General features: G+C 36.5%; 1 protein-coding gene across 2 annotated transcripts; it reads right to left on the reverse strand.

Moving 5' to 3' along the window:
• Positions 1–443: 443 nt before the first annotated feature.
• On the reverse strand, positions 444–27,606 carry lrrc24 (leucine rich repeat containing 24). 2 transcript variants are annotated; one of them, XM_084119109.1, is made up of 5 exons: positions 27,249–27,606; positions 10,443–10,662; positions 6,736–7,014; positions 5,235–5,403; positions 444–4,193 (listed from the first exon to the last, which is right to left on the reverse strand). In XM_084119109.1, the coding sequence occupies exons 2-5, from the start codon at positions 10,602–10,604 to the stop codon at positions 3,037–3,039; spliced, it is 1,767 nt and encodes a 588-aa protein (XP_083975235.1). In that variant the 5' UTR covers positions 10,605–10,662; positions 27,249–27,606; the 3' UTR covers positions 444–3,036. The 2 variants fall into 2 exon arrangements, with proteins under 2 accessions (XP_083975235.1, XP_083975236.1); XM_084119110.1 differs by having other exon boundaries at positions 450–4,193; positions 10,443–10,617.
• Positions 27,607–27,857: the final 251 nt, after the last annotated feature.

Consider the following 27,857-nt stretch of genomic DNA (forward strand, 5'->3'; position numbering starts at 1 on the left):
CTTTCGCGAAATGCATGCAGGTTTTTTTTTTAACCGCTAGAGGGCCTAAAGTTACATAGTGTACTTTTAATATTAAAGTAAAATATAATAATAATTTAGAAAATTAGTTGTACACCTGTAGCACAAATCTACATAATGAGTTATGTACTAAAGTTATTTTAGTGTTAAGTATTAGGTTGTGAAACCCTAACCTTAACCCATAAAGAATGTAATGTTTCTGGTTCAGAACAAATGTCATCAGGTTCCGGTATTTGTATTCATTTTTTTTTATTATTATAAAATCAAACTGCTTCCAACTGTAACAGTAATACTGATGCCTTATTAACGCCACTAAATATAAAAAGCTAGGAAGTTTATAGTGAATGTAATTAAAGCAGCTTACCTTTGAGTCCTGGTTATTGTCAAACTTTCACTATTTTCCTTTGACACACAGTAGCAAATCTCAAATAAATGCATAATTTATTAGGATAAAATAGGTCGATATTTGATAGACATTTGACAGAAATACACAAACAAATGTATTGTTGAGCAGAAGCTTAACACCTTGAGATGTTCCCACAAGCTGTAATGAATAATTTTATACAGTATACCCTGATGTGATCATCACTACATTGTCCGTATAATGCTGGAGAAGAAAATAGCAGAGGAAAAAATACCCACACTCTCAAAAAACAATACTGTTATATATGAAGGAAACTGGCATATCTAATAACTTACAAAAGCTAGCTGTGAATGTAGAGTCCTGTTTGTTTATTCACAGTGTTATTCCAACAGAGGTCAAGAGTATGAGAGCAAACGAGCCTCAGACAGAAAATAGATACGACTACTTCATATCTGTCCCGTCTGTAGTAAACACACACCCACCCGCATTTGATTCTTGTTTAAAGCAGGTTTCTTGCTCCTCTGCTGCCTGCCGTTCACAAATAAGTACACACAGGAATGCATGTGAAAAGAAAGAATACTTGGAATATGTAGACAGCATTTGCAAGAAGAAGGACATTAAGCTTTTCACACTGTCTGGCACTGGGACGTCACGGCACAGATGTCCTCTGCTGTTGTCCTCACAGTCCCTGTCCGAGAGGTCAAACCCTGTGATTGACCTACGCCTGGATCACTTCATTTCACAGTAACACGACAAAAAATATCCAGTTTTTTGGTAGTTTTATGTAACCTCTTCTTTTAAAGGTAGGTAGCGGCTCTCATTCTACAAGAATTTGCTTTTAGCAAAAACCAGCACTGTTCTCTTGAAGGAATAGTTCATCCAAAAGTGAAAATGTATTCATTTATTCACCATCATGTCGTTCTGAAGAGGCTGCGATATAAATGATCATTATCTGTCATAGTGAGTTGGGGATACTGGGTTGCTAAAACATTTTTAAGGTTTTTTAAATGACATTTAAATTGTGCTGTTTTTTTTCTGGCCTCGCCAATTGAAAAACAAGCCAACTTTAATGAAGTACACTAACGTTAAAAATTTTGAGGGATGTTTTATCAATGTTTTTTAAGTTTCTTATACTCACCAAGGCTGCATTTATATTATGATCATAACAGTAAAAACAGTAATATTGTGAAATATTATTACACTTTAAAATAACTGTTTTCTATATGAATGTATTTTAAAATGTAATTTATTCCTGTGATCAAAGCTGAATTTTCAGCATCATTACTCCAGTCTTCAGAGTCACATGATCCTTCAGAAATCATTCTAATATGCTGATTTGATGCTCAAGAAACATTTCTGATTATTATCAATGTTGAAATCAGTTGTGAAGTTTTTTCAGGATTCTTTCATGAATAAAAAGTTCAAAATAACAGCATTTATTTGAAATAGAAATTTTAGTCTAAAATTTGTATCTAAAATTCTTTACATGACAAAAAAATCTATATCACTTTACAAACCAAAATGCTGTTATTTTTTATCTGTGAAACACAAACAGGAAGATGTTTAATATGCGAAACACAGAGTGTTTTTGGAAATAACACCTTAAGTTTCCATTTGTGATTCTACCAAAAACAACCCATCATAAACTATGCGAATGAGAACTGTTTTCAGTTTTGGATGAATTATTCCTTAAAAGCTGCTGTGTGCAATCCCAGTTTAATGTGCAGAGACGATTATGTAGCCATTCAATTAAACGAATAGTTCACCCAAAAATGAAATTTATATTCACCCTCAAGCCATCCGAGGTGTATATGAGTTTCCTCTTTCAGCTGAACACAATCTGAGTTATATTAAAAAATATCCTGGCTCTTCCAAGCTTTATAATGGGAGTGGATAGTGCCCGAGTTTTTAAAGCTTTTTAAAGTGCATCCATCCATCATAAAAGTAATCCATGGATATTATTTAATATACCTCAGATTGTTTTCGGCTAAAAGAAGAAAGTCATACACCTATGGTTTGAGGGTGAGTAAATTATGGGATAAATGTTCATTTTTGTGTGGACTATTCCTTTAAGTTGCCATTCGCAGGTTGATTTCCCCAACTAGAGTAAACGCTGATGTTTTTAACATTTCTCTGCTTGTTCGAGCAGCTCAATTTACAGTCTTAAAAATTAAGGTTCTCAAATAGGGTTTTCATAGCAGTGCAATAGAAGAACCATTTTTAGTCTCCAAAGCACCTTTTAGTTAACAGTTCTTAAAATAATTTTTTTTTCTTAGTGTAGAGAACATTTAAAAAATCTAAAGAACTTTTTACACTATAATGAACCTTTTGTGGAATCTATGGTTCTATGGATGCTAAAGATTCTTCATGGAACCATAGATGCCAATAAAGAACCTTTATTTTTTAATAAGTGTAGCAACACTGACTTAACCAATGTTGTGTGTTTAGAACCGGTACAACCTGATAACAGGGTAAGTCAGACAATAATTTAGCAAATACATCTGATGGCACTGAAATTGCACAACGCAGCTTTAAAGTCTCTTATTCCCTTAATGCTTTAAAAAAAAAAAAAAACGTTTGTGCTCTCAGAACAAAAGGAAATTCAGCAGGATTTTTCCACTGGCAAAAACCCGAAGTCTTTCCAGCGATACAGTTCAGCAGTGGATCTCATAAGCGATCTGCGTGTCAAACAGCAAGCTCTGGTTCATGAACAACCCTTCGGGATCAAGCGGAGGTCCTTCTCCTCCTTCTGCGGGAGCTCTGCGGGGTCCGATCCCTGTGGCCCGTCCTGGAGTCAGACACTCACTGGCCTTTAGCACCGACCCCTGTTGGATGCATGTCGGTGGTGAGGGCAGCACCGGTTTGGCACGGTTTAACACGTACATCTCGTGGCCGCGTTCGTCCCGGTACTCTTCGAGCTGAGCGAACGTGGTGGGACCGTCGGAGTAGTCGTTGACGTAGAGGATGCTTTCCTCTTTGCTGGCGCCGTACCCGCCTTCCTCTTTCTGCCGCTGGCGATGACGACTGTAAATCATGCAGAGCAGCAACAGCGCCGTCAAGGCAAGCAGCGAGATTCCCACCGCGATGGCCGTCTGCGTGGCGGTTCCCAGTGCGTTGAAGTCCATGCTTTCCAGTTCATACAGCGGCTCCTGGCTCACGTCCACAGAGGAAGGATGATAGTACGAAGAGGAATGCAACCGAGGCCAGATTTCCGAGCGGGACGAAGACATGTTCACAGAGAGGTGAAAAGTCACACGAGCCACACCGCCGGGATTCCAGGCCTCACATTCGTAGCGTCCGGCATGCGCCACCGTGACATTGCTGAGAAACAACATCCCGCTTCCCGTATCAGGATCGAAGTTCTCCCGGTCGCCTCCCTCCTCGGCTGCTCCTCGGACTGGCCCGCGACTCGACGGCCCTCCTTTTCCGCCAGGCCTGGCCGTCACCAACCTCCCGCCGGTCCTTGCGTCTCCGTCCATCCCGACCTCCTGCACCAGACCTCTGGGAGACAGCTGGGCTTTTCCGTGAGACGCTTTCCTCCAGGTGACTTGGGGCTGCGGGTATCCGGACGCCTGGCAGGACACGCGTAGACTCTCCCCCAAACGCACCGTCAAGTGGCTGGGCTCCAGTTGCACTACAGGCGGGATGCAAACAAGGCTGTTTGGGGGAACCTCCACCAGACTGAGGTGGGACAGCCGCGGAGGTTCGGCACACAGCATCCGGCGCTCGGCTGAGCTCAACAACCTCTGACCCTCTTCGTTTATCCAGCCGCGCAGCCAGTGCAGAGCGCAGTCGCAGCGCCACGGGTTATCTGTCAGAGCAAACGCAATATAAGCCTCTCGAAATACAGCATTATTAAATATTTATCCAAACGGCATGTTGTACAAAAATACTTGAGCAAACATAAAGCTTGGCTGACATCTAAATGCCATGTCAATGTGGTACGTTTGCAGGTCGTGCAACTCATACAACAGCACAGCACTGGATCATAGTGAACGCTTGGATCATGAATATTAAAGGAACACTTCACCCATTTGCATTAAGCTTATTTTTGAATGGTCGTGCATTATTCCCTCATTTTCCCCTGAGACGGGAGAAATACGGATTTCAGTGTTGCAGTTCCTACTTATAATGATGTAAAAATCGTCATTTTGCGTCATTCTAAGCAGGAAGTCCCATATCTTTGTAGAGGGGTTGAGACTACAAACACTCGTTCCTCATTTTTCCAGGGGGTGGGACCCACTCACGCCACAGACCTATTACAGATCAGTGGGTGGGACTTCACTTGCAGAAACTAAAAGCAATATCCGCCATCTTGTTTGGAAGCTAAGCTAACAGGCGCTGTGGAGCCAGACGTGAAGTTACGACAATGGCGGAACGTATTCAATATGATATGGAAGACGAGGATTTCGAAAGTCTGATGCTCGAATCAGATGTTCGTGGCTATCTTTACGAGCCGCAATATAGCGAAGAGCAGCTGAAATCTCTGAATCAGACGAGGACACGGACGTTTGTGTTGTGAACCATCCTAGTTTCTGGATTAATGGGAGTGGCTTGCGGAGCTGTGCAATGTGGTGCATTGTGGGAGTTGTTGTCTTCCATACAAATGCGCCCTAAAGTTACTTTCTGTCTTTCCTCGGTCAAGAAGGCACCAAATTCGAAACTGATGTTACATTTCGACTACATATATGACCCACTTTCAATAAAGATTAATGTTCCTACGGGTGAAATGCTCCTTTAATTAGTTTACTTAAATGAGAAGAGCTACCAATGGAAACATGACTTAAAAAAAAATCCAAACAGTAGAAGACTTAAAAAGGGTTATTCTGATTATTGTGGCAGAAGCTCTTACCCGTGACTCTCAGCACCTGCAGGCTGACGAGGGGTTTCAGTGACGCGGGACTCAGGGTCCTCAGGTTGTTCCTGCTCAGATCCAGAAGAGCCAGAGAGGACAGACCCACCAGAGCTTGATCTCCCAGCACCTCCACCGCATTCTCCTGCAGATGCAGCTCCTGCAAACGCTGGAAAACATGCATCAACATTGATGAATCAATCATTATGGTTATTGCAACGAGCATGATCGGTACGATCATAAAACACACTTTGTAAAGCAACCTAGAGTGGATGCAGTGTCATCTATTTTCAGTTCAGTCCCTCCATCCAATAGACCTTATTCAGAGCAGTGCCATGACAGGTATGAAAGTAAGGTTTCGAGGGAAAGACTTGCTGTGTTTTTAATGGCATCCGCTGTAAAAAGCTGTATTAAGCTTCTAGATCACTTATAATTTTCCACAGCTCATGGTGTCTGGGGTTTTTTGTCTACTGAAATTTCTCGGAAAGATATTCTTGCAGTGTTTCATCAGCAGAACAATCCAAAAACACACTAAATAACAGTACAACCCCCAGAAGAGATGTACCTATATCTATCCCTCACAGACTCACTTTCATTCCTGTTATAAATCAAAGATGGCACTGCTGTGAATGTCTTATACCATATTGCTGAAAAAGTCCCATTCATTTAGGTTTTGTACTGCTTTTCTGTGGTTTCTGCTTCTACAGAAACCTTCTTATGATGAGCATTTCAAAACCTGCAAACTTTGTAAAGGTAACATCATGTAAAGGTTGTGCAAATTTGTGGAGCTTTCTAAAAATGGTTTTATTTGAACAGCCATATGATGGTATTAGTATTTCATAAATGTTAGGATAAAACGTTGAACCAGGTTTGTTATTATAACTGATTCTAAAACTAAAACCATTAAAAAAAACACTTTCGCTACTTGAAATCAAATCAGTGTTATAGTGAAATGAAATAAAATAAAATATAATACCGGTATATAATTTTTCAGCTTGTTGCTAAGGCAAAAATTTAAACTAATAAAATTTAATAATAAAAAAATTATAGACATATGTCCAACACACAATAAAATTACTAAGACTTTAACTGAAATGAAAATGGAAAATATAAACAAAATCGAATTCAAAACATTAATAACTATAATAGAATCTCAGTGATATAAAAAAAATAACACTGGTTTCCCCAAAATGTTGTCAAAAAAGTGCAAAAGGCATCTTGTTTTCATAGGCACAATAGTATAGAAGAATACTTCTACTCAGTCAATTATATTTCCAATGCATTTTTTTTTCTCCTTATTTTATTTTGGAAATCTAAGTAAGTTTCTGAGTATTATTTGTTGCAAATCATGATCTCTTGCATTCTCTTTTTGTTGATGTTTTTACAAGTCCTGGCTAAACTTTTATCTTTAAATGAACGTTTTAGTCACATTTATACTGTAAATGAATGTTCCCAAATCCCATAACATACTGTAAATGTAAATTTTCAGATGTGTTTTCACCTGCAGTCCGCGGAAAGTGTAGTCCTCGAGTCTGGTGATCTGGTTTCCTGCGAGGTAGAGGATGCGCAGGTGGTCCAGGCCCCGGAACACGTCCGCTGTGATCAGGTGGATGCGGTTTCCATTGAGCGCGAGCTCCAGAAGCAGACCCAGGTTCCTGAAGGCCCCGGACTCCAGCGTGGAGATGCTGTTGTTCTGCAGGTAGAGGTAGTGCAGCTGGCCGAGGTCAGAGAGATCCCGCTGACGGATCTGTCCAATGGCATTGTCCTGTAGAAAGATGGTCTGAAGCGGACACAAATTCCATGGGAGTAACATTAGTACATATCACAGTTTTAAAAGAAAAGAGAGAGTGAGTAATATGTGATAGGTGCTTTATTTTATAAACCATCATTAAAAACTGAAGCAGTGAGAACTAGACATAATCAGTTTGACCAGTATTTCTTACCAATATACACACTTGTCAGCTTTAAATAGCTGGTTTATGAATAACCAACACATTTCTGTTCTCTGAAAAACATAATAATAATAAATTGTATTAATAATGAAATGATTGAGATGATTATTGTTATTATTATTGTTAATATAATTATTGCAAGTATTATTGTTGTCATTATTAATAATTATATAATTATGATTAATAATGGATATTATAATATTATATTAATACTTTTTGAATATGGAAAATGTTATATTAATATAATGGAATAATAATAAATTATATTAATAATGAAATTGATATTATTAGTATTATTAATATAATTATTGTAAGTATTATTATTGTTGTAATTATTGATAATTATATTAATAATGACAACAATATAATTATATTATCAATGTATATTATAATATTAATACTATTATTTGAATATGGATATTATAATAATATTATATTATTATTATATTAATAATGTAATAATAATACATTATATTAACAATACAATTTTGATTATTATTATTATGCATATAATTATTGTAAGTATTATTATTGTTGTCATTATTAATAATCATATTAATAATGACAACAGCAATATAATATTAATAATGTATATAAATATAATATGATATTAATAATATGAATACAATATGGAAATTAGAATATTATGTTAACAATGGAATCATTATTATTATCATTATCATTATTATATTAATAATGAGATTATTATTATAAAAACTGTTATAAATTTTGTATTGTTGTCATTTTTAAGTACAACAATATTAGTAATACATTAAATTAATAAAGGAATTATTATTATTATTATTATTATTATGTTTTATTGTCAGTCTAATGATTATTTAGTTGAAAACAGAAATAAAACAATATTTAAAATTGGTCCTGCATATTATTATTATTATTATTATTACTGTTATTGTTAATATAGTTGTCATCAATAATAACAATATTAATAATAGGTTAGGCTATATTAATTATTGAATTATTAGTATTATGCATGTTTTGCATAAGGCAAAAACTGATCAAACTCTAATGAGAATCTGTTTCGCTTGCAGTATAAGCTTCATTGATTTTATACGCTCGCCTACATCCATCTCATCCATGTCGACCTGAGTTTCTGTCCTGATCACTGACAGCAGCGAGAGACTGCTGACAAAACACACTCGCGCATAAATATTTCTCTCTTGCTGTTCATCTTTGCTCTGTTCCAGGAGGATTCAGAGTCAAAGAAGGTTTCCTAGCTTAAAATGGATCAATACAAAGTTCTGTGAGCGTTGCACAGCTCTGGGTCGACTATCAGTGAAACGCACAAACAAATCAATTACCAGCTTCAGGAACGGCATTAATGGGCTTTCAAAGAGTAGGACTGTGTGCCCTGTCTCCACTACTATAACTCTATTAATGATGCAACATATTACGCTAATTCATGTTCTAATTGATTTCTATCAAGCTATTGTCTGTAATCAAACACAGGCCGAGCTGAAGCAAATTTCTTGTGCAGCATAGGTTACACGGGTCAATTGAGCAATTTATGCAAGCCGGCTCATGAATATTCACGAGCTGCAGTAATGTTAGTGATGTGACTGGAGCAGATCCATAGACATGCAAATAAGGTTGGCCATGGGAGTCGCTGATGTAACGAATGATTCCCAGCACTATCTGGAGTTATGATCTATGGTTTTAATCTCAACTTTGCTGTATTGTGGGTCAAGGTGTCGACACGTACAGAAGAAGGCAGTATCTTATCGTTTAGGCTGACCAGAATAAATATGTGTGACCGGATGCCGAGTAGACCTGAGGTCAAATGCAGCCTGGTGTGATTAATGTATATGTTTTTGTTTTCGTTCACAAAAGTCTATAAAGAACAGAATGGAAACCTTATTTATTTGTGTGTACAATGGCAAAACCACTCACAATAAGATCAAAAACATTTACTACAGTAAACTTTAATTTTATGTCGACTTTATGACTGCTGATCAATCGTTACCCAGGTCATTCTCAGCTCAGTTTTCTCCCATAAAAGCTATATGGAAAGTATTTATAATATTACTGATTATACACTGAGCAAAAATTTGGTGTAGAAACAATTTTCTCTCAGAAATTGCTAGTCAATTTCACAAATAATTACAAAGAAATGGCAAGTAACACATTGAATTAAACATGACATTTTGAAGTAGAGAGACTGAAACTTTTTTTCTTGTAAAACACTCCAATAGTCTTTGTTGTATTTAAAACTTAAACTTTTTTTTTTACAGTGTACTGCTCAAAAATTATAACATTAAATTATTTTAATTTTAAAATAAAATATGTTTCAAAGAAAACTTTTACACAAATATTAACACCAATGGCACATTTAAATTAACTTTATATGACTAAAATTATTAATTTTTCAGCACACATGTGAGCAGCTTCTTGTTACTCTAAACCTTAATGTTGGAAGTATTTTTCCATATTTTCTCCATATTGTTTTTAACATCAAAACACGCACACACACATTCTTATGATATGAATATTTATTTATTTTTAAATTATATAAAAAAAATTATATTTATATTAAATTAGATTTAATTATTTTATTTTTTAACTGTAAATGTCATAAAAATGGTATACCAGAAGAAGGAGATAAGGGATTTTTCAAGCATTTGACTAATTCAAATACCTTTCTTTTTAAATGTGCAATGCAAAATTCCTTTTATAAATGGTTAGATTATAAAATGATGCTTTACATTCTTAAAAAAAAAGTTTCCAAAGCGGTTTTTCACAGCGATACCATTGAAGAGCCATTTTGGGGTTCTCAAAGAACCTTTTTAATGAACAGGTCTTAAAATAACCATTTCTTTTCTTAGTGTGAAAAACATTTTAATAACCTAAAGTACCCTTTGAATCTTTTGCAGAATGGAAAGTTTCCATGGATGTTAAAGGCTCTTCATGGAACCATCGATTCCATTTAAGAACCTTTATTTTTAAAGAGATAGTTCACTTCAAAATTAAAATGACTATTTACTCTGTTTTTGGGCGATTTCTAGGTGTTGTACTTCATGTTGTGCTTTTGTTAATCTTTATTTCTCACAACTTTTTTCTGGGTGAGAAAGAAGGGCATACGGCATTACAACAACACCAGGGTGAGTAAATAATGACTTAATTTTCATTTTAGGGTGAACTATCCCTTTAAGAGTTTATCTGGAGTTTCTTGACCATCTGAAATCGCTTTTCAAGTCATTCTCAAAATACGACTCGCATGCTTAGTGTGATCACTGACCTGTGTCCCGTGAGTAATGCCTTGCGGGATCTCTTTGAGTCCGGTGGATCCGCATTCCACGGTCAAACTGTAACAGCGACACCCAGAAGGACAACCGAGAGAAGATGCGCACAGCTGGGCCAACATCAGCACCAACACCACAGAGAGCTGAGGAGGATTCATCTCAGAGAAAAAACTGCAAAAACAGGAAAGACGGAATGATAGAAAAGAGGCGGCAGAACTAGGGCAAAAGAGAGGAAAGAGAAGAAAAGAAGAAAGAGAGAGATGGATTTCAGTTAAACCAGCGGAATAATTGCCCAAAAGAGAGAGACAGACAGACACAGGAAAAAAAAACACGGTTTGTTGTTAAAGAGTGCATGCATGTGTGAACTAATCGGATCCGTAACGCATGAGAATCCCGCCTAAGTGGATCGGAAAATTGAATCCTGCGGTGCAGAAAGGGAAGAAAGTGTAGAGTCAACATAAGGAGGGGAAAAAAGACGGATAGCGCTCACTCCTGCCTGCTGGTCCCAACAGAACAGTCTCTTAGGAGGAATCTGTGCTGGGCTTTGGTTAATTAAACATGAGGCTTGAGGTGCACATGCTCTTCCTCCAGGATCTCTCTTCTGTTTTGAGAGAATATGAAATACAACACCAAACACTGCCCAGAGAAGCACACTACACACTTCTCCCAGGAGACCAGATCAAACCCTCAGCCTGCTCCACTCGCCTCATCCATCTGAAATCTCCAGCTTTTCATTAAGACATGGATTAGAAGAGTTATGAACAAAGACATGTGCGTTTCGGCCCCCTGGTCCCAGATTTACAGCTTACTCGATCTACTTCACGGCTGGACATTGTGAGTGTTCATAAGACTGAGATTATATAACACCTAGCGTTGGGTTTATAATAAAATAATAAAACTGCATTACAAATAAAAACATGGATATTTAATATATCTTCACTATTGTTCAAAAGTTTGGGTATGATTCTTTCAAAAGCATTTTATGTTCACCAAGGCTGCTTTTATTTGATCAAAAATACAGTGAAAACAGTAATACTGTGAAATATTATTACAATTTAGAATATCGGTTTTCTATTAATAAATAAATGAATAAAAAAGTAATTTATTCCTGTGATCAAAGCTGAATTTTCAGCATCATTACTCCAGTCTTCAGTGTCACATGATCCTTCAGAAATCATTCTAATATGATGATTTGCTGCTCAAGAAACATTCTTATTATGATTATTGTATGTTGAAAATGCTGCTTAATAACTTAGTGGAAACCGTGATGGAAACATTTTTTCAGGATTCTTTGATGAATAGAAAGTAAAAAAAAAAAAAAGTATTTAAAGTAGAATCCTTTTAATAAATAACCCTTTTTAAATAACAATTAAATATATACATATTTATTTTGAAATATAAATATATATATTACAAAATATTTTTTATATAATGTACATGAATGAGTGAATGAGAGACATCTGGACATCAAATATGCTCTGACTGACTGTGATGTTGCGGTTGTGTCAAACATGTTCACTTTTGACAGTCAAATTACTTGTTGCTGGAAACTCGAGGCACCAGCTAAAGACGCAGTGAAGCGTGCTTTCATAGATCAACAAGGTAAAAACCTGACAAGAAAACACTAAATCTCTCTGTACCTGCCAGCAAAAGCATCCTTTGTGCTTTTGTGTTTGTCGCCTTTATTTCTGTAGCGCTTTATACAATACAGATGGTTTCAAAGTGATACAGGAAAATGCTGCGTTTCGGCTGTTGTTCAGCTGAAGTCAGTTCAGTGTTGATTCAGTTCCGTTGTAAAGATAATCAATTATTAAATTAGTTTATAAAGCAGTTCTGCAAAAAATAATGTCATTGTAGCCTACAGAGGTGTGTTTCCCGTACAACGACGTAACTCGCTGCTTAACTACCATAGTACGATGCATCGTTGAAGAAATCAACTAGCTAGTCACGACTGTTTCCCGAAACCATATTGTCGCAAAGTGGTCGTTCAACTAGGGGTGGGCGGATCGATCCTGAAGTATCGATACTATCGATACTGACGTGGTATCGAAAAGGATCGATCCTCACATAAAAATATCGATCTAAATGTGTATTTTTTTTACCAGTAATTTTTATTAAATAGCACGCAATTCAGTGCGTAAAATAAGCTTCTAAGTGGAAAAATAAGCGAATGTTAGCGGATAATTGTGTAGGATAGAACTTTTTCTCCTAGTTATCTGGATACAAGACGAAACCAATCAATCCCAGAGAGCGTTGGATGCTGGTGCTTCGCTGAGCTCACAGGCCCAGTGCGTTTGGGAAACGAAGCCTTGCTTAGATGACAGAGAAACAATCGGGAGTTATTTCGCAATAAACAAACCAAAAGTGTCCATAACGGTTCAAAACGTTGACGTCAGTAAGATTTTTTTTTTTTAATGAAATTAATATTTTTATTCAACAAGGATCGATGCATTAAATTGATCAAAAGTGACAGTCAAGGGTTTTACACTGTTACAAAAATCTACTTCATAAATGATGTCCTTTCAACTTGGTTCATCAAATAATTCTGCATAAAATGTATCATGGTTTCCACAAAAATATGAAACTGTTTTCAACATTGATAATAATAACAAAAATGTTTCCTGAGCAGCAAATCAGCATATTAAAATGAATTATCATCATGACTGGCGTAATGATGCCGAAAATTCAGTTTTGATCACATGAATAAATTACAGTTTACTATGACATAGAAAACCTATGTTAAATTGTAATATTACAGTTTTTACTGTATTTTTGATCAAATAAATGCAGAAGAGAATTAAAAATCTTACAGACCCCAAACTTTTGAACAGTAGGCTAGTACTAGTAGGCTAGTAGTACTATAATTAGGGTAGTTTTGTAAAAGTCACTGTCTAAATACAGGCGAGTTGAGAGCATAAATCACAAAATATTTAGTAGTCATGAAAACGTATTCAGATTTAGCATATTAATGATGCATTCACCTCATAAATCATGACACACTGCTCTAGCACAGGACAAGTTCAAGTGCATGCTTTTAAAATGAAAAAGTATTGGTATTGGTATCGGTATCGGTATCGGCGATACTGGCCCTGTATTTACTTGGTATCGGATCGATACCGAAATTTGCAGTATCGCCCACCCCTACGTTCAACCACGTTGGTTTATGACGTCATGCACGTGTTGGAGTAATAACTTCTTTTAATGAAACTGTTTGAGATCGAATTAACGCTAGATAACGCTTTGCTATAAATTACAGACATCTGAGGACTATTTCTCCTTTTTCTCAGTTATTTTGCTTTATTTCCAGATTCAATCATAGGCTCGTTATAGTAGAGCACGTTCGCACATGCGCACTCTTCAAAAACGGTGCTTTAAATCTCTTGACAAACTAAAAGACGTAAATGACATTTGTATGTATTCTAAATAAAAGACACAGGTTGTACTGAATGTCAGCTTGCTTATTTTGCTCAAGATTAGGAGTTATTAAGTCCACATGTCATGCAAACTAGAAACTAGTTTGCAAACGATGCTTTTGGGAAACGCACACCAGTTCAGTTCTCATTCAACGGCGTCAGTACAGTCAGATCAATAATATTGCTTAATATTAAGTGTCCCTAACTAAGCAAGTCAGAAGCGACAGTGGCAAGGAACCCAAACTCCTTCAGGTGACAGAATGGAGAAAAAAACCTTTGGAGAAAGCAGGCTCAGTCGGGGGGCCAGTTCTCCTCTGGCCAACGAACAAACACGGTGTGATTATGATTCAGGCTGCTTCACAAGTCAGAATTCAGATTGTGGATCAGTAGCATTCAAATATTTCATCCAGTTCCTTTTGCTAAGATCGGATTCATCACGCCGGTATTGAGCAGAAGCTGGTCATTGGTCTGTGCGCAGGCCTGGTTCTTGTGGTCTTTGCTGAGGATCTGAGGCCTTCACAGGGGGTTGTCTAGTAGAAACGGTTTCTGCTAACATTCAGGGTAATGTTCCAAAACTACACCACCAGCTTTCTGTAGCTAATCTGAAAGAAAGTTTGCTGAGAGCCAGAGCATCATCAAAGCCCTGACAAGTCTCACAAAATGGATCAATACAGAGTTCTGTATGCGTTTAACAGTTCTGGGTCTGCTGTCTCTGAGCTCGAGCCCGAAACATGGTAGTGACTGAAAAAGATCAGCGCTGAAAGATTTAGAGGTCCTGACCACGTGGATCATAAGCGACATGAGGCGATTTGGAAACGCAGATTTGAGATACCAGCTCTGAAATGAATGCATCAAGAGCTCCAAAATAGTCTTCAAAACCTTAAATATAAAACTAACATCTCATTTAAAAAAAAAAAAAAAAAAAAGAAGATTTAATATGGCGGAAAGAAAAAAGATTGTCTCTGTGAGAGCAGTTTTACTTCACTGTGATACATTTGAGCTGTTCTTCACTTAAATGTGTCATTGAATGATGAACCATGAGCAAATGTGAATATTTTATGCCTGTTGCTTAATTTAGAGAGTATTTGAGAGGACAGCGAGCTCGATTAATGCAACATGACCCACATAAGCCTTTTTATCAGCTCAAAGCATGAAGGAGAAAGACATGATAAACATCAGTGGAGAAATGGCAGCCTATTCAAGTCCACTGTCCTGCACTCAAATGCTATTCTCCTGTCGCTGGAGAAGGAGAATGGAAATCACAAAGAGGGAATAAAGGGGGGAAAATGGGGGTTTTGCCTTCAGCGCCTTTCTTTTGCTACGTGTGTCGCCTCACAAACATCGGCAAGTCAAAAGAAGGAGCTGTGAAGTGTTGAAAAGGCGATGTTCTGTGAGATATGGCGCTCCCTTACATGTGCGTCTGGGTTCTGAAGTGATTCTGCCGGATGATCATTTAAACGCCGCAGGAACATCTACAGAATTTAATATTTAGCGGCTTCGCATCATGATGTTTGTTATTCACTGCATTCTCCCTCCAAGAACAGCAGAGTGTGTTGAGAGTGGAAAACAGAGGCATGATGGGTGGATGCTGAAGTCTCAACAGATGTCATATCTCAGATGGATGGAGATTAGACAGACACACGTCTAAGTGAAAAAGGAAATTCAATCAGAAGAAAGTGTAAGGACTAGCGAGGGACTTCATTAAGCCGTCTAATGTTGATTGGATCATGAAAAGTGGGAATAGGAGTTTGGAGAAATAACAGATTTGCAACATTGAAGTTTGACTGTCGGTAGATGCTAAAACCAGGGATATCATCGTTAACTAAAACTAAAACCATTAAAAAACACTTTCATTACTTGAAATAAAATAAACAAAAATTAAATTAAAATATAATATAATAATAATAAAAAAAACCTTAAACTTAATTTCATCTAGTTGCCAAGGCACCATTTTGTTAAGTTTAACTACTAAAATAAAAAATAAATGAATAAAACAATAGGCAAATATATACTAAATAAATATATACTGTGTATAATAATAAAAATGACAAAACACAACAAAATTAAAATAGAAAAAAAAATCTAATTCTAAATCTAATAACAAAGACTATAATAGTATTAATTTGGCCTTTTTTTATGCAAGCATGTGTTTCTTGACAAAAATCATATAAATATCTCCATTGATGGCCAATTAATTTGGCCAATTGCAAGCAAAGAAACATGCTTGCAATATTAATTGGCCATCAATGGAGATATGTATCTTGTCCACTAAATCTTGCTTTTAGTAGAGGATTTATAAATAAATAAATAAAAATAATATGTAAATAAATAAATAAATAGTCCTGACCAAAAAAAAAAAGACTTCTGTCATTACATACTGTATGTTCATGTCATTCCAAACTTTATTTCTTTAGAACACAAATGGAGAAATAAGGTCTGAGGCTTTCTATCTTCATAAAAGACACACAAGCACCACAAAAGTATCATAAAAGTATCATAAAAGTAGTCCAAATGATTGATCTGCTATATTCCAAGCGTTCTGAAGACATATGATTCACGATTCTTTGAGAAACAGACTGGAACTTAAGTCACTATTCACTGATAATCATTTCCTCCAGTGATCTGTTACCCGCGTTCTCAAACTTGCTTCATAAATTATTTTCCTGTTTTTCGACTCAGAGCATTATGTTGAACTCACACAGAAAAAATAAGAACAAACACTCAATCCGTTCTAGTGAAAAAGCACATCTGCAATTCAAACTGTTTTTCAAACTAATTCAGTTCATCCATTTCTTAAACAACTACAAAAAAGAAAACAAAACGCATAATTTTTCACTGGTGGAAAGCTTCAGTGGGTTTTCTAGATGATGTTCAGTATGAATGTCAGTTTGCCTTCGAGATATTATTTTCTGCTGTCATGAGCCTGGTTATAATTCTGTACTCTTTGGATGAGCTATAAGGGCTGTTCACTGCTTCAGCTGACAAGCTAATAGACTCTTGTTTATAGTTTGTACCAGTTCTGAATGCAGTAAAGGCTGAATCGCTTTGTTTGCTCTTGTCTGAGAGCAGCTTGGAGGGTTTAATATCTACAGTGCCGTATGTAACTGGGTGTTTCGTGAAATGCCACTTTATTCAGGATTCTGCCCCTGAGCGAGACAGTGTAGACAGCAGACTGTCCTTGTACTGGGAAAACTGTACTTTAAATGTGCTATGTGTTGCTCTGGATAGGAAAATGTGAACTCAGTGAAGGACAATTTAAGGTAAACTGTATATTTAACATCCATTTACATGCCTATTTGCTCCCTTCATGGTGGACCGGTCTAGTTTCATACTTTCGGCTGCTGGAATGAGACTAAATGTGACCCTGGATCACAAAACCAGTCACATGTCGCACGGGTATATTTGTGGCAATAGCCAACAATACATTGTATGGGTCAAAATGATCAATTTTTCTTTTATGCCAAAAATCATTAGGATTTTAAGTAAAGATCATGTTCCATGAAGATATTTTGTACATTTCTTACCGTAAATATATAAAACATTTATTTTTGTGAGTGAATGCAGCACAATCGCGAACATAAATGGACAACTTTAAAGTTTAAAACTATTGGATCTGCCCAGAGCCACTCTGGATCTGCCATAACCAATCGCTAACGTTTGGTCGTGACGTATGTCTACAACTCAAACTAGCGCACCTCAACGTTATCGTTCTCAGCCACTCCCTCTGTTCGCTGATTGGACCGCCAAAAAATTGGCCGGAGAAAACCCAAGAATATACAGCATTCACTCTACTAAAAGGGGATTTTAACATCGATGCCATAGAATAATCATTCCCCCAGACATTTTTACTTCTACCTGCAAAGACAATTAAATAACAGTCCAATTCCATGTGAAATATAGGCTTGTCAGGTTTGGGACAGAGTCTGTAGAAATGGTTTCTTGAAAAATAACAACTTATGTGAGATGAATATCTGCTATAAGAAGTGATGTCAAGCATGAAATTCACGTGTAATTGAACACTAACTGAGAATTAATGAGTCACCAAATGAAGAGGAGAGGACTCTATAGCAGAACTTATTTTAATAAACACAAAACAATGAAGCGAATCTACACTGGAGAACACATTGTGCAATGCAAGACAATGAATAAACTGAGTGCTATGTATACACAGGCAAACAAAGGGAGCTAAATGAAACACAGGTGAACTTAATTAGTGACTAACAGACGATCATGGTTAACTTGTAGCTCCACATGAGTTATAAAAGAGCAGCCAAAAGTGTGATTGCAAAGGAACATTCTCTCAACCCCAGTTCAGGACTGCACACGGATTAAGCTTTGTGGTATTTTTGTGACTGCAGTATTCAGGCTCCACACGGATTGAGGACAGCTTTTCAGCTATACGGTAATGTACCTCTGCTATTTTAGGCTTGTTCTTTTTTTTCCATTCTTGCAAAACTGACTTTATTTAGTACAACTAAAAGTTAGTTTAAGCGAAAGTATAGATTGTCTTTTATTTTACCTGTCCTTGTGAAAAAGTACACTTTAGCATGCTTTAAAAAGAAGAGTACATATTATTGAAAATAAACCTGTAAAAAAAGTAATTAAATTCAGGAATGTAATGTTTTCAGACTTAATTGCATGTTTATGCATATTTTAAATGTATGTTAAACAGTCCTTTTTCATAACCTGAACATTCCCATGTTTTTTTTCTTGGTCTTTTCAGAGGCTTTTTGGCCATAGCTTCCAATAGTAAATGCACCCTTAAAAATAAATGTAGGGTGAATGCAGGTAAAGTGGGCCGTTTAGTTTGATTTACTGTGCTCAATGGGTTAACACTTTAAGAGCATGACAATGGCCTTTAAAGATACACTATTTCTTTAAATGATAAAATGATTTTGGTTGATGCAATATGACACTGGAGGGTGTGGCTACATCTCAAGGGAGGACACCCTTATTGTTAAAGGTAGAAAACCCTCTAACCTAAGATTTTATTTTCTAAACTATAAGGTTTCTCACAAATATTGTGACCGTTCCTGGTTTACTAAAGTTAACAGGGAATCAAATGCAAAGAATCAAATGTGTTGGTTTTCTTGTAAGGAGTCTATATATTGCTGAATGTCTTAAAGTGGGCCAGTAGGATTTATGTAAAGTGGGTGACCTTTAAGTAATTATTTATCAAATTCATTAAATTGATGTATATTGGTTATTTTATAGTTGACATGTATAATCTACTTATTTAGAGAACAGAAATGTGTGCCGTTGGAAATTCGAGTCAGATGAAAGATCAAAAAAGAGATTGGTTCATTTCAATCTGTAAAGCGATTCATTTTTAATGTAGAGTTCATTTTCATTCAGATTTCAGAATATTCAGATTTCATCCCATTTAATGCCAACATGTTCTATTGGTTGTTTTGAATTTTACACATGCATTGAGTGAACTGATGAATATTACTCATAGCCTATATCTATATGCTTTTGGGTTTGTTAAATATGCTTTGGAATATATTTGTTTGATAATATGGGTTAATAAACCATGTATTTTTAAGATACAAGATCATGTTTGATAAATCAACACTGAAAAAAATGTATGGTAAGTGGTTGCACACAATTGATTTTAGCTACATTTAAACAAATGCATTATGTTGAACTTAATCAATTTTAGTTCAACTTAATGCATTTGTTTAAATGTAGCTAAAATCAATTGTGTGCAACCACTTACCATACATTTTTTTTTTATTAAATTCAACGAATCTTTTTTTTTTTTTTTCAGTGAAGGATGGTTCAACTTACGTGACCAGCTTGGCCCTCTTTACCTGAAAAAAATGTGTCTGGAGTGCATGATCTCAAAATGTTTATTGGTAGGCTATACCTTGAAAATAACACACATAAACTTGAAAATATTAAAGCTGGACCTTAAAGTAGTGATGTTACATTTGACACTGAAGCTTCAAAGCATGTATCGAGTTCACAGCGACATTTTTCATGAATATTGTTTTCAGAGAAACACGTGGTAACGAAAAACGAAAGGTTTGTTCGACATCGGCTGCGTCTGGATGTAACCGATCGTCGAGAGTAGCCGCGTGTGGGAGGGGTGGAGCTACAAACGGAGACGTGAAGTCGGACACTTTCTGCTTCCCGTAGTGACTGCTCACGTGGTGTTTGCATACGTGGTCTCTGTTTCAGAGAAATTTCATTCAATACTTTATGTACTGCTTCATACAGCGTCTGTTTGAACAAGAATAAAGTTCAACATAAGCTACTATCAATGAAGTGGAGTCTACGTTTTTTAATCAGTTATCAGTTATTTGATAAACATGACACAATATCGCAACTACATGAAAAGGGTGTTTACTGTTATAAAAAAACTGATTTGTGAGCTTTAGAGGAACTAAAGGCGTTCGAATAAACACGAAACGCACGTGATCGCTGTCATGCGGTGAATCCGGCCAATCGTGGAACAGCTGTGTCGCTGTGTCCAGTTTAAACAGCTCTGAGACTTCACAAGAATCCCAGTGTCGGAAACAAGTGGATGGTTTATTTTAATGGCGTCCCAGATCGCGTCCGAGGATTATATGTTCGTTCGGAGCATTTTGTTTTGTAAATGAGGTACAGTGTAAACCTCAAATAAAATTTTATTAACAGATGAGATCTGACAGCAACTGCATTACAACCCGTATGTAAATGATTTCATAATGCTTTGTCTGTAAAAGACGGTTTTATATAGATAATGTTTTTAAAACACTTGCTCGCGTGAAATAGCGAGCGGGCATTGATACTGTTTCCTATGCAATGACGGTAGCCAATCATAAGTGTCTGTTTCCTGACAAGCCTTAAAGAAGCCACCCCTTAAAAAACGGATCATTTCAGACAGAGGCTCAGAATGAGGGTTGAAAATAGTTGGTTTTCCATATATATATTTGAATTTCCCTCTGAAATTCTCATTTTGGAACTATTTTGCGATAACGATTTCCATTGTGTAATACAGTACACATAGCCTAAGAATTTTTTTGACATTTTCTCATGTTATATCCACGAACACACATCATGCTCTTATGGTCGCTCACATTTAGATCTAGCCTGTTGAGTGAGTCATTATTTCAGTGAATAAACTCTCTGCGCTTGCACCTGACCCCCTCATATAACATCACATTCAAACCTAATGTGTTCCCAGGAGTGCTCTCTTAATGGCCAGAGACGCAAAGAGGCAAATGGCTCAAACTTAAAAGCTTCAAGTGTCTCCTAACCCATATCATCGACACAAATCTCACCTATTGCGTCATCTGACACGAGCATTCATCAGCGACTCCCTGCGGTCGAGTCAAATGCACGTCTCTAATTTGAAATGAAGGTTCTAAATAAGAACACTTGAAGTGATCAAATTCACTGTGTCAGGAAGAGATAAAAGAGAGAGAAATTGTGAGTGAGAGTGCAAATACACAGTGATGCCCTCCGGCCATGCCTCCCAAGTTGTCATGGAAACAATAGCACAGGGCTTGGATTCTGAAGGCAAGGCCTGCAGGCACTATTACGACTGAGAACTGTGTTCAGCAACGAGCAGACACTGAAGAATAAGACCGAGACAAAGAATCAGAGGGCGAGGGAGATTAACTATGTGAACAGGGAGAAAGAAAGAAATACATTCACTAATTGCTTGAAATGAAGCACTTATTATACGCTTTGAGTCAAGTATGCGGCAAGCATCACTAATAACAGTGCTCATACTTAGGGTTAGGTAGGGTCCTATGATTTCATGGATGGAGAATTTCAACATTCATTTGATAAAAAATATCATATCATGTCATAACCTAAAGGTCTTCACGACAATCTGACTAAAAAAAAATTTCGGTTTCACTTATATAATAGAGAACTAGAATACAGAAAATATTAAGAAACAGAATTTACTTAAAGTAATAATAATAATGATAATAAATATTTTACATTTATGCATTTAGTAGATGCTTTAATCCATAACGACTAACGAAAGCAATCCATATCCATAACAAAAGCAATCTGTAAAAGAGTCAGCAATATTCGTAATACACAATGTCCGGTTTATTAAGAAAACTAGATAAAAAATAATATTAATATTAATTATTAATATAGTAATTATTAGAATCATTATTAACATTAATATTTTCATTCATGTTTAAACAGTAAACCTCTGTTGAGCAGCACTTTTTTTATCAAATCTTCATTTGATTACATTTTGAAAGATTAATTAAATGTATGCATTTGTTTTATTACCACCGTTTTTGATAATACATTTGTATTTAATTATAAAACTAAAAAAAAAAAAAAAAAAAAAAAAAGACAACACAGAATTTAGGGGAAAAAAAGAAACAAATAATCTGCCCCCATTATTGTTAAAATTGTAATACATTTTTTAATTGTTAAAAAAAATTTTTTTGATTAGATGTTATGTCTGATGATTCAAATTTCATTAAACCATTCAATTGGAATCCAGAAAAAAATCTAATGAAAAACAATAAACAATTCAATAAAATGAATTTCATAGGGCCCTTGTTAGTGCTCAAAACACTGAGTTTTTCCCAGTGCCGAGTTGTGCACGTTCGGGAATCGTGTCATTATAACAGAGTGTAGACATTATGCGAATAAGAGATTCATTGTGCAGTCGGCTTCATCGATTACAACGGAACTTTGTGTGATCGCGATTAACTAAGATGAGTGATTATAAAGGAAGCGCTCTTTGCACGCTTAATAGGTTCAGATTTCAGAATTTGAATAAAACTCTAGTTTTTCATGCTTGACCAGCGGCCACGTCCAAACTGCAAAGTTTCAGGAGTGACAGCTAAATTAATGTAGAGTATTTGAGTGATTATTATTGTACCTACGTGATCTTTTTCTCCTTTCCCACAAAAATGATGTTGTGTCTTATTCGACTGGGTGGACCAGCTGTCAATCTAAGTGTGCCAGTGCCTTCCCGACCCTTATGTAGCCTCACCAATGCAACATACGTATGACCAGACTTCTTTTGAGACTTTTTTTGCACTTTTTATCTTCTGCTAGGTTAAAACTGTGAGATGCATCTGCGTGTGTTTGTGTGCTCAACTAAGAGATGAGATTATATAAATTGTTCTGCTCTGTGATGTGTGTTTTCCATTCAGCTCATGGTAATCACAGAACACGAGGGTAGTAATCAGAGATGCAAACACAATTCCACCCCGTTGTCTTTTATCATTTCTCATCAAAAATCAAATTTACACACTCCACAATACAAGCAAGCATCCAAAACCAGCACCTACTGTCGGCGAATCAATACGAGGCCTGTGAATGTCTGTTGTGTGTGCTGGCGTGTCACCAGTTTACCAAGAGAATCTGAATTTCGGATGGTCCAAATGAATAGACACATCTGCTTGTTATTTAATCGCAGTACCGTGTCCAGATGCGGTTTGCTGTGATTGATTTTTCTGGTCGCTAAGCACAGATCAATATGTGTGTGTGTTTGCCAGAGGAGCAACACTGTCCACTGATTTTAAAACTTTTAAAGGTGTAGTTCAGATTTCTTTAAAAAGCTCGTTTGTGTTCTGAAGATGAACAAAAGTCTTGCGGGTCTGGAACGACATGAGTGTGAGTGTTTAATAACAGAATTTTCATTTTTGGGTGAATTAACCTTTTAAGATGCAAATCAATGTATTGTGGGAAACCTGAGAACGAATCTCACAAAAACATGACCAGTTCGCATTTTCACCCCAAAGTCATAAGAAATTAAATTTTCTATAAAGGAAATAAAGCCTATCTATTTGGCATTGTTGAATTATTTTCATGAATATTAAATTGAGCACATTTCCCTTGAAAATCTCATTACCATAATGCACCCAGACGTTGTTTTTTTTTATTTTTTTTATTCTCATTATTCTCTATAATGATTCTCATTAGATTCTCATTACTGTAATACAGTATTTTGTGTAGTAAATAATATCATAATGCCATAAAACCATGATGTATTTACATAATAATAAAAATGTTATTATTATTGTTTATTTAATTGTTATTATTATTATCATTATTTGATCACTATATATTTTATTTTACTTTATTGCAAAACAATTATGAGACTCATTTTCATTGCAGTAACGATAACTAGGAGAGAGAGTTAACTTAATTGTCATAATGCAGTAATGGTCCTAAAATAAGCTTGATTTTATTTAAGCAAAGTATATTTAATAACTTTGAGCAAAATATATTTGCATGGCTGATCAAACACCCACTATATTTGACTGCCAATCACACACAAACCTCCACTGTTCTTTACACATGTTGGGGAACATTACAAGATCCACACGTGTGCAGAGAGCCTTGCTGGCTGGTTTGCATCGATCGCATCTCTGTTATTCTCTGCACACTCATCGTGCGTGTGACACTGTGCTCTTGTGCTTCTACGCTGGGTTAGGGTGGGCAAATCCAGCCAATACAGTCACATAAAGCCTGAAAACAAACCAGCATCATCACTAAATCACCTGTAGCCCAACTTCCAGCTCTGTGTGCTCAGTGCCATTCACATACCTTTCTGAGCGCCTTCATTAAGAATTGAAGGAAATTGAGTCTCAAATCCACATGCAATATGTATTTTAACCAATAACGGCAGATTCTATACATTCTAAGAAAAGCTTGTAAAAATAGGACCCAATGTACCCTGTTGATATGCAGAAAATATTCCATATTGGTGTTTATCTGTATGTTGAATTACACATTGCATTGTGTCGTGTTTTAGGGTTAATGGAAATGTCAATACAACTTAACAGATAATGTGCAGGCAGAAAATTACTAGTACTTTTTCTGTTTTTATGGATTTTTCTCTTACAGTGTGTGATTCACTACATCTTTTTTAAACAACTGCTCAGGAGATTCAGTATAAAATTATGGTTAACCAATATGGCTGATGCTGATGCTGATACTGATCTAAATCCATTTAATATAATAATAATAATAATAATAATGTAATATGATTTATTATTTATTTATTTATTTATTATAATGTATAGTTCAGTCATGAGACTCTAGAGGTCCTTTACATGCAGTATGCAAAGCAATAACATCATTACCACATGGCACAAGCTGATTGGCCTCTGCTGATCCTGCAGCCAATGAGATTGCCTGCTCAAAATGTAATAGTCTGGTCCATTGTTTGCTGTAAGCTAATCCTGCTCCTGATCATTTCTCTGAAACCCTCCACCTCCCCCAGCTCCACCTGCCTAGATCTGCTTCTGGTTTTATGGATGTCTATTTATGCAGCATGTCTTACATGCTCACAGCAGTGTGTCTGTGGCCGGTCACCGTGATTTTGCCAAGTAAGACATGATCCTGGATCAACATATTTTGTTGATCCTGGAATAACATTCCTGTCCTAAAATTTTGTCCTTACCCTTAAACCTAACCCTACCCATAACTTTTCCCTAAAATCAGAGGGAAATGATAGGTCAATAACACTGATGTTGAAGGCACCTCACCCTGGTTCTTCTAAGCCTAAACTTGTCATAAACTGTAAACTTGTCTCTCAAATCTGATTCGTTGATTGGAAAGTTGTTCCAGGATCAACAAAGATGTTGATCCAGGAACATGTGGTACTTGGTGAAATCACGTTCACCGTCTGGGGCCCGTCCTGTTTACTGCTGGTATTAAGATGCGTTTTGTTCGATTGGATCAAAAGTGGATGACGCTAAATACAGGTGTAAAACGTTTTGAGCTTGTCTACTTTTGACCACTTCCAGAGGTAGTCGAAAATGGATTTGACTGGATTGCTTTCGTATAGTGTAGGTTGAATGTGTTTGAACAGCCACAAAAGACTCTTCGTCTACTGACCTAATGCTTAACATTATGGGAAGTGCGCTAGACAGATGGGATTTAAACTTTGTCAGCTAAAGACCCAAGTTTGGTTTGAAGGCGAAAAACACGCCAAGCACAATTTCTAACACACACTCACAGCGTTCGGCTGGTCTTGCGGCTCAGAGCAGAAACGAAGACTGCTGCTCTCTGTATGTTTTTACGTCATCTCCAGGCGCGTTCATATGTAAATTGCATGAGCTTATTTTGTCCATTAGATTGAAAGATCTGAAAAAGTCCAAACATTTACCTGCCTAAAGACCTTTCCCTCGAAGAAATCAGGACAGAAGTGGTTGAAAGTGGACAAAAGAGACGGATTAAAAGACCAGGTGTAAATGGGAATGTGTCTCCCTCGTCTACTTGTGATCTGATCGACTAAAACACATCCAGGTGTAAACAGGGCCTAATCTTCTAGTAAGTCAATACTTGCTCATCAGCAGCAGCGTAGCAGATCTAGTCTAGCCAAGAACAAATACATTATATATTTTAACACAGCTCTCTAGATCAGTGTCAGCATCAGCCATATTAGTACCACAACCACAATTTAATGAGAAATCTGCTTCTTTTTTTTTCACTTATTTACAGAATATTACCTCAAAATTCACTAAATACATCTGAAATCAGAAAATGTGCTCTATCCTTTGACAAAGCTGTCAGTGGTATGACCATTTTCAACCATTTTTTTGAGATGACAGATTCTCAAAAATCGCCTGAATAACTGGCTCGCCAGATGAATCAGTCTATCACTAAACGAGACAGTTTGTAATATTTTCATATTTCCTGTTCTATTCCAAGAATGTCCTGTATGTTTGCCATATTCAGGCTCTGACATTCAGCGTCTGTTGCACAACTGACATATTGCATTGCATGCAATCAAACTGTTGTTGAACTGTTGTTGTCTCTGTGTTAGTGAGTAGTGTGTTAGTAAATGTGCATTAACTGTGCTAAATCAACCAGCCTTCATAAATAATAGTACTGGGTAGTAACATCAAAATATACAATAAAAAACACTTTAATGCTCTTTTTGTTGTTGATAAAGGTTTAATTAATATGTTGCTCTTTGCTACTTTGTATCTGTCAAATAGTACAAAATTATTCTCAAGTGAGACATCAAATAAAAAAGATTTATATCTGAAGAAATAGGATTAGATTTACCTGAAATGTTATATAATGTGTAATCAGTGCCAAATTACATTTCAAACATAACCCTGAGCACATCTACTCTCTGTCACAGTGACAGCTCAGAACAAAGTATCTCCTTCTCCATGTTGTCCAATTCAGTTCTGAATAGACTTAATGATCCTGATTTTACAGTATTGCACATCATATTGCAATGCTGAATAGGAGAGACAGATTTAAATTCAAAACAATAAGCACACGAGTGCATTACTACTTCCTTCAGTTTGTTGCAGGCAGAAAGACACTGTTGTGAAAGCATGAGGAGAAACAGCAGTGCACGTGTTGTGCATTCAATTAGACAAAGTGTTTTAAAAGTCACGGGACGCATGAGTATCTATCTATCGGACTAGTGCAGACAGAGGATCTTACCTCCTGTAACGTTGCGTGGTCTCGGTGCAGTGCTGAGTGTGTGCGGTGTTGAAGAGCTACGCTGCTGGTCTTTATACGGACTGAATTCAGATGCACATGAATGAAATATCAATCCACGTCTGGACGGCGAACAAAGCGGCATTTGAGCTGCGATCCGAAAAGGCCACCGCTCCGTCCTGCCATCCTCACAGAAGCGAAGCTGGAATATTCTTCTGTGACATCCCTTACAAACAAAATACCAAATCAATATCGGCCGAGTCGTGAATCTCTTACCAATAACAGATTAACAAACCAAAATGACGTTCAGCATCCCTGTAAAATAGGTTAAGAACCTTTCGCCAATTCCCTGCTTCCCTATGAGCTCAAGCTGGGTCGCCTACATCTCTCTCTCTCTCTCTCTCTCTCTCTCTCTCTCTCTCTCTCTCTCTCTCTCTCTATTGTTCACTCTGATTCGTAACGTAAGACTCGCATCAGTGCTTGAATCGTTCATTCAGAGCGTGTTTACTTTTGACTCAGATTTGTACACCGTAAAAATCTAAATGTAGGCTGTAACATGAGAAGAATAAAATACTGCTCTTGATTATTAAATGACTGCTAAAATATATAAAT

This window comes from Abramis brama (assembly GCF_963993115.1).
Source record: "Abramis brama genome assembly, chromosome: 7".
Classification (NCBI taxonomy): domain Eukaryota; kingdom Metazoa; phylum Chordata; class Actinopteri; order Cypriniformes; family Leuciscidae; genus Abramis; species Abramis brama.